General features: G+C 35.0%; 1 protein-coding gene across 1 annotated transcript; it reads left to right on the top strand.

Moving 5' to 3' along the window:
* The first annotated feature begins 503 nt into the window (after window positions 1-503).
* On the top strand, window positions 504-3,802 carry LOC138858132 (uncharacterized). Its single transcript, XM_070112609.1, is given in 1 exon segment — window positions 504-3,802. A coding segment is annotated over 1 exon segment (3,015 nt). The 5' UTR covers window positions 504-518; the 3' UTR covers window positions 3,534-3,802.
* Window positions 3,803-10,571: the final 6,769 nt, after the last annotated feature.

The raw sequence follows: 10,571 nt of genomic DNA, 5'->3' as shown, positions 1-10,571 counted from the left end.
ACATCGTCGGAATGATCAATTACAACGTATAAAGGAAACACACCGCTCATATGATGCACTGCAATATCCCATTATATTTTGGCAAGGTGAAGATGGCTACGATTTCTCAATAAAAATGATAAATCCCATTACAGGTAACTAAAATATCTCAGTCATTATATTATGTATTTTGAATGTTATTAAAATAAAATCTATTTACAGGTTCTGAAACCAACAAAAAAGTCAGTTCAATGAACTATTATTCATACCGCCTAATGATTCGGGAAAATGAAGATAATCACATATTGAAATGTCGGCGATTATATCACAAATATGTTGTTGATATGTATGTTAAAATTGAAACGGAGAGATTAACATTCATCAGGTTGAATCAAACTAAACTCCGATCTGAAGAGTATGTTCACCTTCGAGATGCGATTAATACTGATGGAAATGCACAGAATGTCTGTCGGATGACTATTCTTCCAGCAACATACATCGGAAGCCCTCAGCATATGCACGAATATGCTCAAGATGCCATGTCGTATGTTCGTCATTATGGTACAGCAGATTTGTTCATCACATTTACATGCAATCCACAATGGATAGAAATCAAGCAGGAGTTATTCCCTGGGCAATCACCCATTGATCGTCATGATATTACAGCCAGAGTCTTTAGACAAAAGTTGAAATCTTTAATGGATTTCATCGTAAAACATAATGTGTTTGGTGAGACACGCTGCTGGATGTATTCTGTGGAGTGGCAGAAACGAGGATTGCCACATGCACACATTTTGATTTGGTTGGTTGAAAAGATAAGGCCAAATGAAGTTGATGCAGTGATATCAGCTGAAACCCCTAATGTACAAGTAGATCCTGGATTGCATGAGGTAGTTATCAAAAACATGATACATGGTCCCTGTGGAACTCTTAATCAAAATTCACCGTGTATGATGGATGGTAAATGTTCAAAACGATATCCACGGACATTAATATCGGAAACAATTACTGGTAATGACGGTTATCCATTGTATCGTCGCAGATCGACAGCAGACAATGGAAAATCAACAATTGTCAAATTAAATCAACAAGATATTGAAATAGATAATCGTTGGATTGTTCCATATTCACCCATTTTATCAAAGACATTCAAAGCACACATCAACGTTGAATCTTGCCATTCAGTGAAATCTATTAAATACATTTGCAAATATGTAACCAAAGGGAGTGATATGGCTGTGATTGGAATTGGTGCAGAGAATTCCAATGATGAAGTTACCCAATACCAAATGGGCCGCTACGTCAGTAGTAATGAAGCAGTTTGGCGAATATTTTCTTTTCCTATTCATGAGAGACACCCTTCTGTTGTTCACTTAGCTGTGCATTTAGAAAATGGACAAAGAGTGTATTTTACAGCACAGAACGCAGTACAAAGAGCTGCTCAGCCACCATCTACTACATTAACCAGTTTTTTTGAGACATGCCAAAACGATTATTTCGCACAAACATTGCTATATTCTGAAATGCCAAAATATTATACCTGGAATCAATCCTCAAGGAGATTTATACGACGGAAACAAGGAAAACCAGTTCCAGGATATACAGATGTATATTCCACCGATGCGATTGGCCGGATTTATTCAGTACATCCAAGCAATGATGAATGTTTTTACTTACGACTGCTATTAGTCAATGTACGTGGCCCAACATCATTCCAACAGTTACGAACTGTTGATGGTGAATTGTGTGGATCCTACAGAGAAGCCTGTCAACGTTTGCAATTGCTTGAAAATGACGCTCATTGGGATCAAACTCTCAATAATGCTGTAATATCATCACACGCTCACCAAATACGAACATTGTTTTCTATAATCATATCTACATGCTTCCCATCAAACCCAATTGATTTGTGGATCAAGTACAAAGATTATATGTGTGATGATATTTTGTATCAAATACGGAATAGAATGGGAAATCCAAATATATAAATCAGTGAAGAAATTTACAATGAAGTATTGATTTCAATTGAGGACATGTGCTTGATAATGTCAAACAAACTATTAATTCAATTAGGCCTGACCGCGCCCAATCGTCCAATGCATGACGCTTTTAACCAAGAGCTGCATCGAGAAAAACTGTATGATCTCAACTCTTTGAAAGAATTAATTCAAACAAATCTTCCACTGTTAAATGAACAACAGAAGTATGTATTTGAAACTCTTATGAAAGTAACAAATGATGAAACTGGAGGCATTTACTTCTTAGATGCACCTGGTGGTACAGGAAAAACTTTTTTGATTTCATTAATATTAGCAACAATTTGCTCACAAAATAAAATTGCACTTGCACTCGCTTCGTCGGGAATCGCAGCAACTTTGCTTGAAGGTGGTCGAACAGCCCATTCAGCACTAAAATTGCCATTAAATATGCAAAGCAATGAAACTCCAACCTGCAACGTTTCGAAGAACTCTGCAATGGCAAAGGTTTTGCAGCAATGTAAATTGATTGTTTGGGATGAATGCACGATGGCACATAAAAAATCTTTGGAGGCTTTAGACAGAACCTTAAAAGATCTACGGAGCAATAATAACCGATTTGGTGGTGCAATGATTTTATTAGCAGGAGATTTTCGTCAAACATTGCCAGTGATTCCACGATCAACGCCAGCTGATGAACTCAATGCATGTCTAAAGTCCTCCAATTTGTGGAAACATGTCAAAGTACTTCATTTAAGTAAGAATATGCGTGTCGAATTGCAAAATGACCAATCTGGAAACATATTCTCTAAACAACTCATTGACATTGGTAATGGCAAATTTCCTATAGACATGTTGACTGGCTGCATTAACTTTCCTCAAAGTTTTTGTCAGTTAACTCGATCAAAAGATGAACTTATTCAGAAGGTGTTTCCAGATGTTTCTCAAAATTACAGAAACCATGATTGGTTGAGCGAACGAGCTATACTGGCTGCAAAAAACATAGATGTAAATGAATTAAATTTCAAAATTCAAGAACAAATTACAGGCGAATTGAGGATATATAAATCAGTTGATTCGGCTACTAATCAAGATGATGTAGTCAACTATCCACCGGAATTTTTAAACTCGCTGGATTTGCCAGGATTGCCACCTCACAATCTTCAATTAAAGGTTGGATCGGTGGTTATAATGTTGCGAAATATCAACCAACCGCGTCTTTGCAACGGTACACGGTTAGCGATAAAAAAATTACTAAACAATGTGATAGAAGCAACTATACTCAAAGGAAAGTATAAAGGAGAAGATGTTCTTATACCGCGCATCCCAATGATTCCGACTGATGTGCCATTTGAGTTTAAACGACTACAGTTTCCAGTGCGGCTTGCTTTTGCTATGACTATAAACAAGTCCCAGGGGCAATCATTAAGTGTTTGTGGTATTAATCTAGAAAACCCATGTTTCTCACATGGTCAATTGTATGTTGCCTGTTCCCGTGTTGGAAAACCATCAGATTTGTTTATCTATGCGCCAGGTAATCAAACAAAAAACATCGTATACCACAAGGCACTACAATGATAATAATAATAATTATGATTCACATGATTAACAATAAAGCGATTACTTATTTTTAAATCCTTATATATGTTTTATTTAATTATTTTTTATTCACAACGCCCTATCACCAGGGTGACGGTTCTGTTCAGGAGAATTTTTTAAAATACGTAGGCGAAAAAAATGCCAAATTACAAATCTTTTTGACAGGACGAAGTCTGTCGGGTCAGCTAGTTTATAAATAAATTTCAGTTTTTACAAATACGTGAGTGTTGAGTGGAACGAAAAAGTGGAAAAGGTGAGAACAAAGGTACAAAAATAACTACAAGGTTTGCGCCTTTGGAATTAAGAGGCATAGAATTTCATGGCGAAAAATGGGCACTTCACTCGATAAAGAAAACTTGATGCATACTGTGAAGAACGTTAGGGAAGAAACCATGACATGGGGGTGCATAGGTGGTAATTGTGTGAGCCAAATGGAGTTTATAGAGTCCACCATGGATAAGTATGCATACCTTAATATCTTAAAAATAAATTTTAAGCGAAGAGCGGAAGAATTAGGTCTTGTAAGTGAATCCTATTTTGTACACGATAACGACCCGAAGCATACAGCAGATATAGTTAAGCTTTAGTTACTCTACAAAGTTTCCAAGCAGCTTCAAACACTACCAAAATGACCAGATTTTAATCCTAAATAGCGCTTATGATATTCACTGGAACGTAAAATCCGCCAATTACATCAAAAAATATGCTGCACGAGGAATGGGCTCACATAACTTCGACAGAAACCTCTAAGTTTGTATATTCCATGCCAAAACCCTAAGCGGAAGTTTTAAAAAGTTAGGGATATCCGACATCCTATTAAATTTTAAGAAGAATTTCAAAAGAAGACTTTTCTAATGGATTTTCTTTTCGTCCGTATGTTTTGTTTTAATTATATGTTACATACTATCGGCTTCTAATCACTTTTATTTTCATAAAACTTAATGTTCTTTAAATAATATCAAATAAATTGGTTTTTATAAAAGGTATATAAAGTTATTTTTTCCAAAATTTTTTTCCATTCGTTTGTTTGCGGAGTACAACAATCACTTTTTAAAAGAGAACTAGAATTGTTAGTAATGTAATGAAACCCATTGTACATATGCATAGTTGTGTTTATATATTTTGTAATAAAAAAATAGTGCGGAAACGGAATTAAAAAAAGGTACCTTCTGTACGTTACTCTTATGTACGCTAATGTACACTCTTGTTATTTAACGTGTAAATATGAATAAATGAAGGTTGTTGCACTTGTGATAGATTTGCAGTCATAACTGACAAATTGCAGCTATGATAGCTTTTCAGTCATAACTGACAAGTTTCAGTTTTGATGGATTTATGAACAGCAATGACCTAGGAAAAGACATGAGAGTGAGCAGTAAAGATATATAGCGAATCAATTCCCATTATACACATACGAGATAAAGAAAATGATAAAAAGTTTCTTCTGCGCGCTGACAAAATTTTGGTCAGCTGTGACTGTCATATTTGTTTGGAAGCCAATATGCATATATTTATTTTTGTTTGTTGCTCTGCTGGTTTGTTGCTATGGTTGGATTTTCTAACCTACCTGCCTTTGCTTACTTTTTTTATGCAATCCTGCTTATTTATTTGTTAATCATAAGAGGCATTGTTGTGTTTTGAGAACACAAAGGTAAGCTATAAGACATTAGATAATTATTGTATTATATTGCTTGAATGATATATACATAGTACATATAATATCACTAAGTGGAATTTCGGCTTTATCGTGATTGGTAAACTTAACACTGTTAGAGCTGATTGTTTATTACAGTTATTTTTATCAAATAAGTTTGTAATTTTAGTCATACTTGAATATACATATGTGCATATAATAAAGTAATATGACATTATACGTTCACTTGATACTCCTTCAAGAGACTTTTTGTATGCAGTGTAAGTATGTATGTGCATTTACGTGTTTTCGTCAGCAATTCTTTTTGTTCCTCCTCCTCCAGCTGGTAAATAGTTCTGACTGAAGTTTTAGTGGTTTGATGTATTACAATTGCAATTATGATCTTTAGTCTTCGCGCCTGTTTGTATTTATATTTTTTGGTACTTTTAGTTTTCGCACCCGTATGGTTTATTATATGTAGTTATATATTTTTTGTTCTTGGATTTTGCGCCCGGTTTGTGTGTTGTTTTTTTTTAAACTGTTTTATTTGCTTGTACATATATAAATGTATGTATATATTTTTATATCATTGTGCCGTTTTATGTTTTTTGTATTATTGTATATATGAACATATGGTTATTGTTTATATACATTTCGAGGTTCTCTACTTTTTTAAAGAAAAAAACACAGAATATTCAAATTTAATGGGGAATGTTTATTATCATTCGAAAGAACATTATTTTTTATTTATTTTTTGAAAATTATCTTTTTAAAATGTTGGCTGTGGCTATGTCTAAGATGGTCCATCCGTAGAGGCCAATTTTCGATAACTCGTTCGTGCATTTCGACTTTTAACTGGCGAATGACTGGCGTGATGTTTTGCACCAAGGCCGTGATGTTTTGCACCAATCCCGAACCGGGATTATCCGCATAGACTTAAGACTTTACATATCCTCACCTTGGTAGCCAATCGACCACCCCAAAATATGAAATTAGCTGCTAAATGCAGTGTTCTCTCAATAAATCCATTGATTGATGCGATGTGTGGGAAGTGGCGCTGTCTTGTTGAAACCAAATGTCGCCTAAATCACGAGCTTCAATTTCAGGTATCAAATAGTCGGTTACCATGACGCGATAACGGTCGCCACACCAAATAATCTTGGAATTTTTCAAGAGCCCATAGCACAAATTGATATCGCTTGGGTAGATCGAACGGTTTCAATTCTTGCAAAAGCTGTATTTCGTACGCTTTCAATTTAAGATCTCGACGTAAAATGCGCCAAGTCGTTCCATACGTCAGTCCGAGTTGCAGCGAACGGCGCCGAATCGATTATCCTAGCGATTATTAGTGATTATTGTCTTCGTGTACGTGCTCTCAGCTACGGCCGCTATATTTTCTTCCCTGCTTGCTGGACGTGGTCTATTCAGTCGCATGTGATCTAATGGGTGATGGTGTTGCGAATAGTACGCTCAGTAAGCCGATTATGTTGACCATAAGTTGAGCGAAGCGCGAGAGTTACATATGCGAATACATATGTAAGTACAAAAGACAATGAACCAGATAAATTCGACAAGTTCGTCACGGAAATAAGTCAGACGGCAGGAAATTAATAAAATTAATGTTGACACAGTTTGTATTGCATTTTCGCAATTAACCAATAAAAGAGCTCATAATGTTTCCAAGAATTAGAATAAGCAATTCGGTAATTGTAATTAGTGCTTAGTAAGTAAAATTATAAAATATTGTAAACTGAATGGTAAAAAGATTTTAAATATAAATTCAGTCTTGTTCTGACGCTTAAACTTAGCACAGCGTGTCTTTTTTTTTTAAAAACGTTCGATCGCCGGTCTATTTCGTAAATGGCGCAGTCGGTAGGATCCTAGTGAAAGTAAAAGGATCCAGTGATACGAACCGCGTTCGAAAAACTTTTTAATTTGTCTAAATATAAAAGTGACTGTTTAAAAATAATTAAAGTTAACACCACTCGTGTGCAGTGAAAACTCAAAAAACGAAAATTGGAGTTAAGCCACCAAAGTGCAGTGAACACTTATAATTAAATTTAAAGCGAACACCACTCGTGTGAAGTGAAGACTCAATAATATAAATTGAAGTTAACGCCACCAAAGTGCAGCGAACACTTATAATTAAAAGCAAATCACTTCAAGACAAATATCAAGAAAACGTGCAGTGACAATTTTCAAAACAAAAAATTTTTTCACCACGATTAATTCAAGAAGACAACGCGCATTTGACGAAAGAAGGATGGCAGAAGAACAAGCTCAAATACCTCCGGTGCAGCTAGTGGAAGAGCTGACCAGAAGAGAGCAGCAGCTCGAACAAATGAGACAGGCTTAGATCGAATTACAGCAAAGGCAAATAGCAAATGACGGTAACTTGCAGAGGATAATGAAAAATATCACGCACCTACCAACGTTCACAGGAACAGGAGAAGTGACGATTAATTCTTTTATGAGCAGCGTGGAGTACCTACTATCAACAATTCGAGATGAAGAGACTCGGAGAGAAGCTACCAGGGCAGTGTACTACAGGGTAATCCAAGGCGAAGCAAAAAACGTAATAATCAACATCCCTCAACCTGATGACTGGAACCAAATCAAAAAGGCGCTGAAACTTCGCTACAAACCGGATACAGAACCACATGAAATATATAGAAAAATTTGCAAATTTGAGAATTAATTCGGTGAGTGAATTGGCAATAGAAACACAAAATATCAAATATAAGGCAGACGAAATTAAGGTGTATTATAGAGGAGATGCAGGAACAGATTTAAGTAATGTGGACAGTTTATTGGTAAACACTGTAAAAGAAATTACACAAGGGACATTATTAGACAAAATTTATGAAGAACATGACTTACATACAATCATAGAAATAATGACGAGAAGACGATACGAGGACAGTTGTATTCGGACGGAATTTAAAAAATTTAAAAGGACGGAAGGACAGTTTAAACCAAATAGGGGGTACTACGAAAATAAGAATTTTAACAAACGTACAGGATATGTTGACCAAAATTCAGGACAATTAAGACAAAACCACAATTTTTGTAGTAGAGAAGCTAATCAAGGACAAGTGAAACAAAATCCGCAATACCCTAGACAAGGTCAGGAATACGGATTCAGAGAAAATATATCGGCACAAAGAAGGCCAAATCCAAAACATTTTTCCCAAGAGGGGCAATATCAAAATAATTCAGGTCAGTTCAGTAGACTCCAACAGGTAGGAAACCCTAGGCCAAATTCCGGCCAAAATCGCTGGAATCTACTTAGGCAAGACCCAGGAGAACCTATGGAAATAGACAATATTCAGAGAAATCCAATGAGGCAAGAAAGATCGCATTGTACCAAAAAAGGCAAGAAAGATCGTAAAATGTACCAGAGCAAAATTTTTACGAAGAACATAATAATCAAGTTAACCAAGCCCAAAATGTACCGGAGCAAAATTTTTTCGAGGAACAGCATCGGACTGTCTTTTCACCATAACGCTCACAATTAAAAATAAAAAATATATTGCTCTTGTAGATACTAGAGCCAGCATAAGCTTGATCGATAGCAATATAAACGATTTCCCAAAAAATTTTTTAAAGCGACCAATTAAATTTAGCACAATAACAAAAGACGATGTTATTAAATACGAGGCGATGACAGATGCACCTTATGAATTTAATCTCCCACATTATGCGAAAATAAAATGGAAAATGACTCAATTGAAAGGACGAAATTATAGTTTTATTATAGGAGTTGACCTACTCAACTGTTCTGAGACAATAATAAATTTAGTAGACGGATGCATAATGCTTAACCAAAGGATAAACCAATTTAGAAGCAACCCCTATTTGAACTTAGATATATGCACGCTAGAAGCAAAGTAATTCGATTGGGATAGAATACAGTTAAGTCATTTAAATGTAGAAGAAAAAAAAGGGAAAAAGAAAGTTTTAAAACGATTTAAAAATCTTTTTTTTTAAAGAAGGAGACCAATTAACAAATACAACAGCGATTTTACACGAAATCAAAACAACAACGGACAGACAAATAAACAGTAAATTATATAGATATCCTCCACAACATGAGGCAGAGGTACGAAAACAAATCAAAGAAATGGAAGATCAGGGAATTATAAGAAATAGCCACTCGCGATATTCCAGTCCATTAATTGTAGTACCTAAGAAAACGGACAATTCAGGGGAACGGAAATACAGGATCGTGATTGATTACAGAAAATTAAACGAAGTAACTATAGACGATAAATATCCTTTACCGAACATAGAATCTATTTTAGACAAATTAGGCAAAGCGCAATATTTTACAACCCTAGATTTGGCTAAAGGCTATCACCAAATTTTAATTAAGGAGCAAGACAAGGAAAAGACGGCATTCGCTACACCCCACGAACTTTACGAATTTAACAGAATGCCATTCGGGTTGAAAAACGCACCCGCAACGTTCCAACGTTTAATAAATGAAACATTACGAGATTTCATCAATAAAACATGTGTAGTGTACCTTGATGATATTCTAATTTTTAGTACGTCTCTACACGAGCATATAAAGACAATCACAGAAATATTCAAAACCTTAGAGTAAGCTAATTTAAAAATACAAATTGACAAATGTAATTTCATGAAAAAAGAAACGGAATTTTTAGGACACATTTTGACGGAAAACGGACTTAAACCAAATCCTGATAAAATAAAAGTTATAGAAGCACTACAGTTACCCAAAACGGAGAAACAAATAAAAAGTTTTTTAGGAATAACAGGATATTACCGCAAATTTCTAATATCTAAAGAAAAATGTAAAAATAAATGCAAAGGATCCAAATTATATAGAGGCTTTCGAAAAACTCAAAAAACTAATCAGCTCTCATCCAATTTTGAGATACCCTAATTTTGACAAACCATTCACTTTAACCACAGACGCATCAAATTATGCGATTGGGGCGGTTCTCTCTCAAGAAGGACACCCAATATGTTACATATCGAGGACCCTAAATAATCACGAGAAAAATTATTCCGCGACAGATAAAGAATTTTTAGCCATTTTATGGAGCGTAAACTATTTAAGACCATATCTCTATGGTAGAAAATTCACGATTTTTACTGATCACCAACTTATAAAATTTTTGCATTCAAAATACAAGGGGAAGGATATGTCACCAAGGCATCAAAGATGGCTTTTAAAATTAGGCGAGTACGATTTTAACATAGAATATTTAAAAGGGGAAGAAAACCAGGTAGCCGATTTTTTAAGTAGAATAGAAAATAATTTAGAGGCCAATTAACAAAATTCAGAGGATAACAGATCAAGTTCAGAAATTCTAGAAAACTTAGAAGATAATGCAACTGTGCAACAATTCATT

This window comes from Bactrocera oleae, chromosome X (assembly GCF_042242935.1).
Source record: "Bactrocera oleae isolate idBacOlea1 chromosome X, idBacOlea1, whole genome shotgun sequence".
Taxonomy (NCBI): domain Eukaryota; kingdom Metazoa; phylum Arthropoda; class Insecta; order Diptera; family Tephritidae; genus Bactrocera; species Bactrocera oleae.
This window is presented reverse-complemented; position numbering and strand designations above follow the sequence as displayed.